Below are 12,938 nucleotides of genomic sequence, written 5' to 3'. Positions count from 1 at the left end.
AACCCTAATTCAGTCAGGACTCATGATAGAAGAACTCAATCACACAGGTAGCTGCACCGAGAGGTTCATCTTCATTTCTGATGGGTTGTCATCATATACTACTAGGTGTCACTGGTGAATTTTGAGAGCAATTAGAATGATCTTGATGATCGATCATTCTAATTGTCTGAATCAGAAGAGTTCTGGTCCATCGAAAGGAGTTTCGATGATGTCGATGATGAGATCACGACATATCTCATTACCATACGAAAATGAACCTAACTGGGTCACACAAATAAGAGTTAGGGTCTGGATGTCATCAATTGAACTAGTCCAGTTTGATTGATTTGGATTAGATCCAATTAGGTTCAAAAAAATTATGCTAGCACTCGATTGAGCCTAACTTTTTCCTTGTGCAATCTTTTTCATCTCGACTGAGCCAAATGTCATTTGACTCATTTAGAGAACCTTGAGAAGATTTCTCTCAGTCTGACTGGAGCTAGTCCAGCTCAAAAAAATCTTTTCTTAATTCATGAGATGAATTTAAGACAAGCACCTGCCAATTCCTGTCACCTTCCATTTCCATTTTAGGACATCGATCAAACGTTGACTTATGGATCTTGAACTGATGGCCACTTGGCAAGAGGTCATTGGAGAATTTTTGTGTAGTGTCCACCTGCTAAATTGGGCCTCAAAGTGGGTGCCATATTCAGATTGGGCATGCACCCCAAGTGGATAAGGATAGAGTCCCATGAGATGAGGACTCTGATCCTTTGATCAACTTGGACTGTGGGGCGCCAATCTCACTGTGCTTATCCAGTGTTGGCACCAACAGTAAGAGAGTTTGGTGGGGTTCTTATCTGATAGGATTAGATGATATCACTCCACCAATCAAAATTTTTTCAGAATTAATTAGAATTTTTTGATTGGTCGAATGATGTGGCACTGCATGGCACAGTAGGGTCTATTTAAACCCTGTCTGTGCCTAGGGTTTAGAGATTCTTCTCAATACCCAGCAAAAATGAGATTCCCCTCCACCTCTCTATACTCCCTCTGCTCCTCTCTCTCCCCTCTTCACGTCCAAGGAGTTGGGCATCCATCTGGTGCTTGTCCAAGGCGTGGTGGCTCCCTGATCAGAAGGCTGCAGGGATTTGTTGAGAAGCTGTTGCTCCAGCTTTAGAAGTTCTTTTGAAAAACTTTCAAATCAAATCCAGATCTGATTTTTGGAGAAAAGATTTGTAAGGAGAAGATGATCTAGATCCTACTTGAGTGGATATTGGTAGAGGCCAGGCAACTGTGTGGCTATTTTTAAACCTCGGGCATTGCTGCGATCATCTACAGGATAATCTAGTTATCCTAGAGGTATTTCTCTAATCCTTAAATTTTAGATTTAATTTTAGATTAAATATTAGATAATAAGAATCAGATCTAATAGATCTTAGATCTAAAATATCATAGAATAATTTTTAAAAAAATATTCCACCCCGGATCTCATTAGATCTAGAAGATCCTACAGGAAAAAAGCAGTTTTTTCCTTCAACTGGTATCAGAGCTAGGTTCATGGCTCTATTTCAGATCTAATTTAGATCTAATTTTTATTTTTATTTATCTAATATTAATAAATTTTAGATATCACATCAGATGTGATTGGATCTAAAATCAAAAAATTTAAAATTAAATCTAAGTAGATCTAACATGTATGAGATGTATGACTAGACTAGGAATAGTTTAAACTATGAATAGTCTTGAAGTCTTATATTTTAATATGATTAAAATATAAATTAGATCTAATTTATTCTATAATTTTTTGATATTATAAATATTATATTCAGATTAAAAAATAGAAAATAAAATTTAATTAATTCATAAGATCGATCTGTTGCATGTCTAGACTAGTTGTAGAATTATTCTAGTAACTTGTCTAAAATAGATTTTATATTGAATAGTTCAATTTAAATATTATTTTTCAGATGTTACATGTGATGTATCAGATCTAAAAGCATGCTAATTAGATCAGAGTTTAATACATGAGATGTATGCAAAGCATGTATAAGTTAGATATGAAATTATATATGTGATATGTAACTTAGATCTATCTAGTTTTGTAGTTAAATCAATATTTCTGATTAAGATGTTCCTCATGGCCGTCCGGTCATAAGAACAAAGTAGGGTTTAAGACCCTCTCCTCCTATTCAATGGGGTGTTCTTATGGCGTGTAGGGGTGCTGCGTGTTCATCCTTAATCAAAAATTAAACTTACTTTTCTGTAAAACTCTAGATCCTGAAACCCTAGGATTTATTTTATATATTTTGTTTATGAACCCAAAACTTAATTAATGAATTAAGCTTATGAAATTAAATTAGGTTAAAATTGAGAATTTCATATCTAAATCATTTTCATAAAATTGGGTTTGGGCTTGAATAGCTCAATTAGGTCTAGCGGTTGATCAAATCGAATCAAAAGTTGGTTAGGTGAGATCATGAAAGCAAATAATTGACCAGCCTAATAGGATTAAGTCTAGGTTAAGGTTGAATCACATTTATATGTGACTCGATCAAGTTAAGACCTAATTTGGCTCAGTGGTTAGAGCCTGGATTGTAGGCTAACCCAATTGGTTCTGGTTCGATAATTTGGTGTCTAAGGTAAGTTGGGCAGATACGATCGATTGGTTTTTAATTGAGAACTACTCGACTCAAATGCATTCTTGTCGAGTTAATGGAATATTCCTTCCATTGATCTCACTTACCTGGCCATATGTGTCGATCTAGTTCTGATTTGAGGTGACTAACAATTTGAGCTAACCCATGCCACTAGATTAGTCATAATTGTTATGACTATGTCAAGTCAAGTTTAATGAGACCTAAATTAAATCTCCGTAAGAAAATATTAAGTTTAAGATCTTCCATCATTGTGGATGTGCGGGTCCTTCCCGGGTTGATTGTTCTCAGCTGGATACAGTGACTCAGTTGCACCGGAAAGATGCAACCATGTCCATTAGGCATTGGATGCTACGGATTAGAGGATCTCAATATTTGGATATGGTGAGAGACTCAATCAGAAATTTAGTTCGTGCAAATGGTGGGCCTGACTTAACTAAGGATTGGAGCAATATTCCTAGCACGGTGAGCTTCATGAATTAGAGATCAAGTTTTGGGTGCACCATGATTAGAGAATCATTAGACAAGAGTTATCCACTCATCGGTTGACCCATCACCAATAACTGTTAGGTGAGGTGGTGAGCCAATCGGTGAGACCGCACCACCCACTAGAAATCACTGATCATGAAGATTTTCACATATCTACCTAGGGAGTATAGGGATCTGAGAAAATAGTGAAAGCCTAATTTGTTTCAAAATAAAATTTTTAAATAAATTGGTTAAGTTTGATTATAAAATCTAACTAAAACTTTGACTCTCTACAGGAAACATATCTGCATCCAACCCCCTGACCAAAATACTAGACACCCACAGATTGACTGGATCCAATTTCAAGGATTGGTTGAGGAACTACAGAATTATTCTGGATTTCGAGAAACTGACTCATATCTTGGATCAGGACCCACCTGCCATACCAGCACGTCCGACTGCTGAACATAGAGCATCTCTGAAAAAGTGGATGGATGACGATAACAAAGTCAGGTACTACATGTTGGGTGCCATATCTGGTGACTTGCAGCCTAGCATGAAATATTATGACTACCTGCCAAATGTTGGCTCACCTATAAGAGTTGTTTGGTGAACAAAATTGTGCAGCCAAGTATCAAGTCTGCAAAGACTTTTTAAGGCTAAAATGCATGATGGGCAGTCATCCAAGATCATTGTTTGACAATGATCAAGGATCTTGAGGAGCTTGAGAAGCTCGATATCATCTTAGATGAGGATTTTCAGATTGATGTGATCCTTCAGTCCATGTCCGATACATATGGTCAGTTCATCATGAACTTCCATACGCATAAGATGCAGTGTACCTTAGCTAAGTTAATGAACATATTGATTACGGCTGAGCTTTCTTTGAAGGTTCAAAAGGCTCAGTCTTTACTGTGGAGCGACTTCTTCCTAAGAAAAGTCTTTTGCAGTTAAAAAGAAGTCTGCGAAGAAGCAGAAGGTGGATGGGAAAAGAAGAAGACGGAACCGAAGAAGAAGACTGCTGAAAAGAAAAAATATTTTCATGTAATTCAGACGGTCATTGAAAGCGAAACTGTCCTCAATATCTGGCCACCCTGAAGAACAAGAAGGATGGTCCTTCTAGAGGAATGCTCGTTATAGAATCTAATCTTACGATTTCCTCTACATCCAGTTGGGTACTTGACTCTGGTTCTAGTGCTCATTTGTGCACTTCTATGTAGGGTCTTGAGGAGAGCAGGAGGCTGAGGGATGGGGATATGATCCTACGCATGAGAACAGAGTAAAAGTTACTGCTATGACCGTGAGAACCTATCCTCTGATTACCGTTAGGATTAAATTTAGTTCTTAAGATTGTTATTATGTGCTGCAGCAAGCAGGAATTTGATTTCTGTTTCATGTTTAGCACAAGAAGGCTATGTGATTAGCTTTCATAAGAACAACTGTAATATATTTTATGAAAATAATAAAGTTGCAAATGTTTTTTTATTAATGGTCTCTATCAGCTACATATTGATGTATCTTATTTAATATGAGTAAGATGTGAATGCCATAGGAATTAAAAGGCTAGAGATAGTCTAAATGATAGATATCTGTGGCACCTAAGGCTAGGTCATATAGCGGAAGACAGGGTTAACAAATTAAAAATTCGGACTATTAGTCCGTTAACTTTCGAGTCACATCCAGTTTGTGAATCATTCCTTCAAGGCAAAATGACAAGCTCCCTTTTACAGGACATGGAGAAAGGGCCACAGACCTACTTGCCCTTAGTACATACAGATGTTGCGGCCCATTTGATGTTCGCTAGAGACAACTATGTCTACTTATTACCTTCACCGATAATTGTCTAGGTACGGTATCTGTTTCTAATGAAACACAAGTCTGAAGCTTTGAAAAGTTTAAAGAATTCAGACATGAGGTAGAAAAACAAACAGGAAAGCCCATTAAGTTCTTCGATCAGATCGAGGAGGTGAATACCTTAGTCGAAGTTCCTAGACTATCTTAAGGACAATGGCATAGTCCTCAATAGACTCCACCTGGAATGCCACAACTCAACAGGGTTTCAGAATGGAGGAATCAGACCCTATTAGATATGGTCGTTCCATGATGAGCTTCACGGATCTCCCTGAGTTTCTTTGGAGATATTATCTCATGACAGCAATATATGTATTAATAGATTTTCTCTAAAACCGTTCCTACCACACCGTATGAGATATGGCATGGTAAGAAGCCAAGTCTGAGTCATCTTAAATTTGGGGTTGTCCGGCTCATATCAAGAGACATAGGTGGACAAGTTAGAGTTTAGGTCTTTTAGAGCTCGTTCATAGGATATCCTAAAGAGTCATTAGGATACTATTTCTATGTTCTGGAAGATCACAATGTGATTGTGAATCGACATGCTATTTTTTTGAAAAATAGTTTATTCAAGATGGTGGCATCGGAAGAATAATTAAGCTCAAGGAGAATGTCTCCCAAGAGCAACGAGCTAAAGAACCTAAGGAACCCAATCAATTAGAACCTGTCCTAACACAACCTCTTCCACCTCATAGATCGACTAGGGTTTCTTGTCCTCCTGAAAGGTACTTAGGTACCATACAAGAGAAAGTAGAGAAAATATTCCTCACGGGAAATGGGGCTCATGGTGATGACCCCAAGACCTATGACGAGGCGATATCAGATATCGACTCCGAGAAATGGTTAGAGGCAATGAGATCAGAAATTGACTCGATGCACTCAAACCAAGTCTGGACTTTGGTAGATCCATCTGAAGGTATTGTACCTATTAGGTGTAAATAGATCTTCAAGAGAAAGATAGGTGCAGATGAAAATGTGGAGACATTCAAGGCTAGGCTCGTAGCGAAAGATTATAGTCAGTGCGAAGGCATTGACTATCAGGATACCTTTCGCCCGTAGCCATGCTAAAATCTATCCGTACATTACTTGCTGTTGCAGCCTATTTCGATTATGAAATATGGTAGATGGATGAAAATGATGTTCTTAAATGGATATCTTGAGAAAGATATCTATATGGAACAACCGCTTGGTTTCACATCTAGTGATGATGATCACAAGATCTGCAAGCTGCAAAGGTCCATTTATGGACTTAAGCAAGCATCTCGGAGCTAGAATACTCGTTTCAATGATGTGATCAAAATGTTTAATTTCATCAAGAACGAGGAGGAACCATGTGTGTTTAAGAAGGTCAGTGAGAGCGCAGTTATCTTCCTCGTACTGTACGTAGATGATATCCTCCTAATTGGGAATGATATTTTCATGTTGACCTCAGTCAAAATATGGTTGTCTAAAGAGTTTTCTATGAAAGATCTAGGAGAGGCATCCTTTATATTGGGTATTAAGGTTTATAGAGCTAGACCAAATAGGATGCTGGGACTTTCACAGAAGATGTACATAGTAGAGGTGCTAAAAAGGTTTAGCATGAAAAACTCCAAAAGAAGTTTAGTACCTTTTAGACATGGTATTCATCTCTCCAAGAAGATGTGTCCTAGCACACCTGAGGAGATTAAACACATGAGCAAGATCCCTTATGCTTCTGCAATAGGGAGCCTCATGTATGCCATGCTATGTACACGACCTGATATAGCCTATGCTGTGAATCTCACAAGCAGATATCAGTCGAATCCAGGTGAAGAGCACTGGACTTCTGTGAAATGTATCCTTAAGTACTTGAGAAGGACTAAGGATATTTTCTAGTCTTTGGGAATGGAGAACTCCAAGTTCAGGGATTTACAGACTCAGACTTTATGTCTGATATAGATGTTCGAAAGTCGACATCTGAGAGTCTGTTCATTTGCAATGATGGTGCAGTTAGCTAGAAGAGTTTCAAGCAGACGGTGATTGCTGATTCCACCATGGAGGTAGAGTATATTGCTGCATCAGAAGATGCGTAGGAGGCATTCTGGTACAAGAAGTTTGCCGCAGAGCTTGGAGTGATGTCATCGGATGCCATCTTTCTTTACTGCGACAATAATGGTGCCATAGCCCTAGCTAAGGAACCAAGGTCCCATCAAAAGTCCAAGCATATCGAGCGGCGATTTCATCTGATCCGTGATTACTTCAAAAAAAGTTATATCAAGGTTAAGAGAGTCGACTCCACAGACAATGTAGCAGACCCACTGACAAAGCCATTAGGCCAGCAGAAGATCGAAGCCCACCTTGAGAAGATGGGACTTAGATATGTAGCCAATTGGTATTATGTCAAGTGGGAGTTTGTTAGATGTGTGCCCTAGATGCCAGATTGACTGACACATTCCTATACAAATGTAAGGGCAAATTTATAATTTTGACTATAAATGAATAAAAAGGTTATTCTACTATCACATTGTGTACATTATGTCTGTGATACATCCTTTGAGTTAGTAGGAATGTTAATTCATATTTTTAAGAGTTGAAAATTTAAGGCATGAATTTACATAACTAACTCATAAACAGCTCCTGACCATAGGATCATCACGAGGATGGTGATCGATCCGAAAAATTGGTGTACGATTGCTTCCTTAGGATAGATGTGTCTTGAGTCTACGGTGTGGAGACACTAGAGCGAGAGTACAGGTATTCGTTGAGAACGAGAATACTGAGCGTGACCACCTCGAGCAGTCATAAGAAAGTCTACCTTCTCGTCGATGACTAGCTCGATGCTGCAACTGTGTGTCTAGTTCTTTGACCTGAGGTATATCGACAGTTCACCTTGAGTGTGTTATAGTTTGACTACACCATAACTCGATCTCCTAACCATTCAGAATCCTGAGGTGTATGTTGGCTGTAACATATTCATTGTAGGAACCAGATTACACCAAGATGGGATCTATCAACCTCGATAGATGAGAAGAGTAGTCCTATGATGATCAAAAGATCGAATCCTTAAGCCCATAGCCATGGCAGAATGAAATAATGGAAAAGAATTTTTATTAAGATTTCACATCGGACTTAGATCGATCGATTGATTCATATGACTGATATTGGGTTTGACGAGTTCACCTTAACCCTAATTCAGTCGAGACTCATGATAGAAGAACTCAATCACACAGATAGCTGCACCGAGAGGTTCGTCTTTATTTCTGATGGGTTGCCACCATATAATGCTAGGTGTTACTGGTGGATTTTGGGAGCAATTAGAATGATCTTGATGATCGATCATTCTAATTGTCTGAATCAAAAGAGTTCTGGTCCATCGAAAGGAGTTTTGATGATGTCGATGATGAGATCACGACATGTCTCATTACCATACGGAAATGAACTTAACTGGGTTACATAAACAAGAGTTCAGATCTGGATGTCATCAATTGAGTTAGCCCAATTCGATTGATTTAGATTAGATCCAATTAGGTTCAAGAAAATCGTACTAGCACACGATTGAGCCTAACTTTCTCCTCGTGTAATCTTTTCTATCTCGACTGAGCCAAATATGATTTTACTCATCCAGAGAACCTTGAGAAGGTTTCTCTCAGTCTGACTGGAGCCAATCCAGTTCAGAAAAGTCTTGTCTTAATTCATGAGATGAATTTAAGACAATACCTGCTAATTCCTGTCACCAGCTATTTTCGTTTTAGGACATTGGTCAAACATTGACCCATGGACCTTGGACTGAAGGCCACTTGGCAAGAGGTCATTGGAGATTTTTTGTGGAGTTGTGGTACTCATTCAATTTTCAATCGTATTATCAATAAAATGTATCAACACATTTTATAAATACGACACATCAATGAAACTCTTTTCTTTTCATGTGACATTGTCTTATGTTTTAGGTCAAGTACTTAGCTCTCAAGTGAGCAAGAGATCAGATGCGTCCCGAGACAATTGCTAATAATTAAAGACACTCTCTAGCAAACAGTTTGGATGAGCCATTTAACGACCTCAAGGAAGCAGCACCTCCATCTGTTGAATGAGCTATCCTATAATCCCAACCTATGAACCTTCATAGTCTACAAAGCTTGCATAGTTAAGAAGTTCTCAAGGAAACTTTCCGGAAGCGTATACCTCCATTTGTGAGCTATCTTACAGCCCCAACCCGTAAAGCCTGTGTCGCCAGAAAGTTCTTAAAAATTGATTCCCATTTCAATCCATTTTGATTCCGATTTCATTTGTGGTACCAAGCCGAGTGCATGCATAGTATCTCTGTGTTTTAAAGGATTGGCATCATTCTCTTCTCATGCGCTTGTCGTCTTAAACCATCAATTATCTACGAAGATTATCTGGGCATAGTTTATCAAACAAACTTGTCTTGGTGGACTTTTGAGGAGATGATGTGGAATAAAACAAAATGTAATCAGATTACTCCGCCTTATTAAACGAAACATTTATTTTTGTCCCACGTTATTTTCTCGTGCCTGGATTCACCATTTCCCAATCCAGAGACCAGTACTGTTACTTGCGTGGCACAGGTGGCAGATGGATAAAGTCATCTAAGGCCTGCATTTCACACCAACCCTTGGGAATTTGGAGCACTGGTTTCCACAACACTTCACGGTAAGAAAACCCTCGTTGGTTTCTCATTCGCTGCATTCCATATAAACCCTCGCTGGTTTACATGGCAACCTCTAAACCACAGAAAAATAAAGTCCCCCTCACCTTTGGCCTATTCTCTGCAAATTAAACTACCTTGAATCTTCTTGCATGACAAACCCCAAACCACAGAAAAATTCAGCCCCCTCAACTTGACCTATCAACCCTCTCTCTCTCTTTCCATCCTCTTTTCTCCTCTTCCTCCCTCTAATCAACTCATCTCATTGCACCAGAACCATCAAACATAGCATTCCTCGTACTTCCTACAATCTCAACAAAGATTTTGTTACTTGCACTTCTGATAAAATAACTAGGACCCAGCGCCAACAACACATCCCTCCATGGCCGAATTGCTTTCTGATCATCGTCTATGGATCAGCGCTGCCATCTCATTCTCCATCTGCTCTGCCTTAGGCACCTTCATCTTCATCATCTGGAGACTCGCCATCGGCCACTGCTGTCAAATCAAAAGCAACGAAGAACTTGCCAACAACCCCCCTGTCTTTCTTACCAAAAAAAACACCCCCACTATCTTCAGCCCCATGCTCAGATCCAACCTCTCCTTCATCGACAAGCTCCGACGCAATGACTTCCCCTCCCCTCTCCAGGTCATCGGCCGTGGCGGCTGTGGCGAGGTCTACAAGGCTGAGCTCCTTTTTTCCGGCCAGAAAATCCCCATCGCTGTCAAAAAGGTCCTCCAACCACCCCTCGACGCCACCAACCTCAGCGAAGTACAAAACAGGCTCCTCCACTTCCAGATGAAGCAAATACGGTCGGAAATCTTCACCGTCGGCCAGATGCGCCACCCAAATCTCCTCCGCCTGTTGGCATACGTGCCACAACCTGATTGCCACTACCTTGTCTATGAATTCATGCACCATGGCTCTCTGCATGACGTGTTAAAGCGCGGAGATCTCGAGCTGGACTGGCCGACTCGCTATCGAATCGCTCTCGGAATCGCCGCTGGCCTCGAGTATCTCCACGATGTGCACCGGCCAAGAATTATACACAGAGATTTGAAGCCAGCAAATATCTTGCTCGACGATGGACTAAACGCCCGGATCACCGATTTCGGGCTGGCAAAGGTGGTGCCAGATTTTATCAGCGGATCGGTGAGTTCGAATAACATTGCCGGAACAGTGGGCTATATTGCACCAGAGTACTGCCAGACATTATCATGCACCGCTAAGTGTGACATATATAGTTTTGGAGTGATTCTGGCAGTCCTGGTTACTGGAAAATTTCCGAACGATGAATTCTTTCAGATGACTGATGAAATGTGCATTGTTGGATGGGTGACGAGCGTGTTACAATCGGACGATCCAAAGATGGCTATTGATCCGAATTTGGTGGGGTGTGGGTTTGAGGAGCAGATGTTGCTCGTGTTGAAGATTGCTTGTTTTTGTACATATGATGATCCCAGTGAGAGGCCTAGTAGTAAAGATGTTCGATGTATGCTATCTCAGATAAAGCATTAATAGATTAGCAAACGTTTTTACTGCCCCATAGAGTAGCCAATGATTGCATTGTCTTCAGCCATGTAACATGTTTAATTATGAGTAACAATGGAATGTGAAATAACGCGGATCATGCACCATAGTACTTGGTGGATTAATGGATGACCCCGATCTCTCGGTTTAAGAGCTTTTCAAATTCGCAGCACATGATAACTGCACTTCTAACTCGTGATCCATGTTATCTATAATGACCCAACTTCCATCCTAAATAGTCCAAAATATGTATCAGAGGTCCCCGAAACCCCGCAGCTCATGGAGTCTTTCGCATGAAAGAAGGATTCCCCTTTCGCGTACGAATCCACCATTTAATCGCACGATGGTTGTTTTGAGATCTATGCAGGTGGACGAATGAAGGAGTTCGGAGTGGCTTGCGATCTGTGCCTCATGCGATCCAATGGTAGACATCATGTAAAAAGACCAATCATTCTTTGACGCAAAAGGTACAATCTGAACATGCAACTACTTTAGGTGCAATAGAATAGTTGAAGACTTGCCCTGCTTCGTGTAGCCTGAACATCATGATCAGATCTGAGAAGACTCACATTGGCCATTGATTATTTAGAATGATTGTTCCAACTTTTACAAAACAAAAATGTTCTTAAAAGTTTTCTTCGCCTCCTATTTTGAACTATTCAACACGGTTGAGATAGGTCTATCAACTCTTCAACATCTCTCATTTCAGTAGACTGAGACTGTTGAAGCCACACCAACCAACCAGTCAATGCATTCATAATTCTCTCATAACTGGTGCAAATAACCATAGCTTTTAGAAGGGCAACTATTTAACCATGAAGTCATTCAGCGTCCTCCTTTCATCTTGAGAATAATACCATGAAGTCATTCAGCGTTCTCCTTTCATCTTGAGAATAATTGAAGAATATATAGGATCTAAAGTCTTTGCTACTTTAACAAAGTGGCCCTACATCAATTATCTTCCTCTAGGGGCCAGCTGATCAACCAGCAGACTTGGTCGGATGGAAGACATGCAGCTTAGTCCAAATCCACAATGGCAGACTGACAATGAAATTTCAGACCGACTAAAAACAAGAGAAATTCTTTGTGCACCGCACACGTTGATTGGCTTATACGTCGGGCCAGACAACATCGTGGAAAAGAAAAATTTTTATCTGGCTCCGCACGCGAACCAATCACCGTGCGCGATGCACGTGTTCGCACAAAGAATTTCTACTGGATACAAATGTTATATGGGCTTTGTCCCTTGCAGCCGGCCTCAGGTGCCCTTCTGATTTCACTATCAAGAGCTCCCGATTTTGCTTGATTACAAATCATGAAATAACAATTGCAAAGAGGGAAGAAGAACAAATAAATTTATAAAATAATGCAGTCTTTGGGGTCAAAAAACTCTAAAAAATATATAATTATTCTCCATTGACTTAATTTTTTTAGTCAAAATTTTTTCATATTTTCCTAACCTATATTTTCCCTAAAGCAAATTATTTTCTATGATCATCTCACATAGTGTTTTGTTCTAATGATTCCTCTTCGGTGTTGTAATGTTTTTAATCTTGGTGACCTCTTGATTCCAACCTACATCATATATGATCCAAAACTCCATTTTCTAAAAATCCCAGCTTTGTGACTATGCATGCAACAAAGCACCAACTCCACCAGAAAAGTATACAGGAAAGGAGCATTAGCAGGCTTGATTAACTGATTGTCCTTCAAAAAAAAAAAGAAAAAAGAAAAAAAAGATTAGCTCATTGTCCATAAGCTAAACATCTCTGATTCATTTTTAGAACACAAAAGAGATGGGGAATTTCTATTTCCTCATAGAACAAAG

General features: G+C 39.6%; 1 protein-coding gene across 1 annotated transcript; it reads left to right on the top strand.

Moving 5' to 3' along the window:
• The first annotated feature begins 9,757 nt into the window (after window positions 1-9,757).
• On the top strand, window positions 9,758-11,129 carry LOC105031947 (leucine-rich repeat receptor-like serine/threonine/tyrosine-protein kinase SOBIR1). The gene has a single exon (XM_010906247.3). It carries the CDS (start codon window positions 9,962-9,964, stop codon window positions 11,096-11,098), a length of 1,137 nt encoding a protein of 378 aa, XP_010904549.1. The 5' UTR covers window positions 9,758-9,961; the 3' UTR covers window positions 11,099-11,129.
• The last annotated feature ends 1,809 nt before the right edge of the window (window positions 11,130-12,938 follow it).

The sequence above is a fragment of the Elaeis guineensis genome, chromosome 9, assembly GCF_000442705.2.
Source record: "Elaeis guineensis isolate ETL-2024a chromosome 9, EG11, whole genome shotgun sequence".
Lineage (NCBI taxonomy): Eukaryota > Viridiplantae > Streptophyta > Magnoliopsida > Arecales > Arecaceae > Elaeis > Elaeis guineensis.
This window is presented reverse-complemented; position numbering and strand designations above follow the sequence as displayed.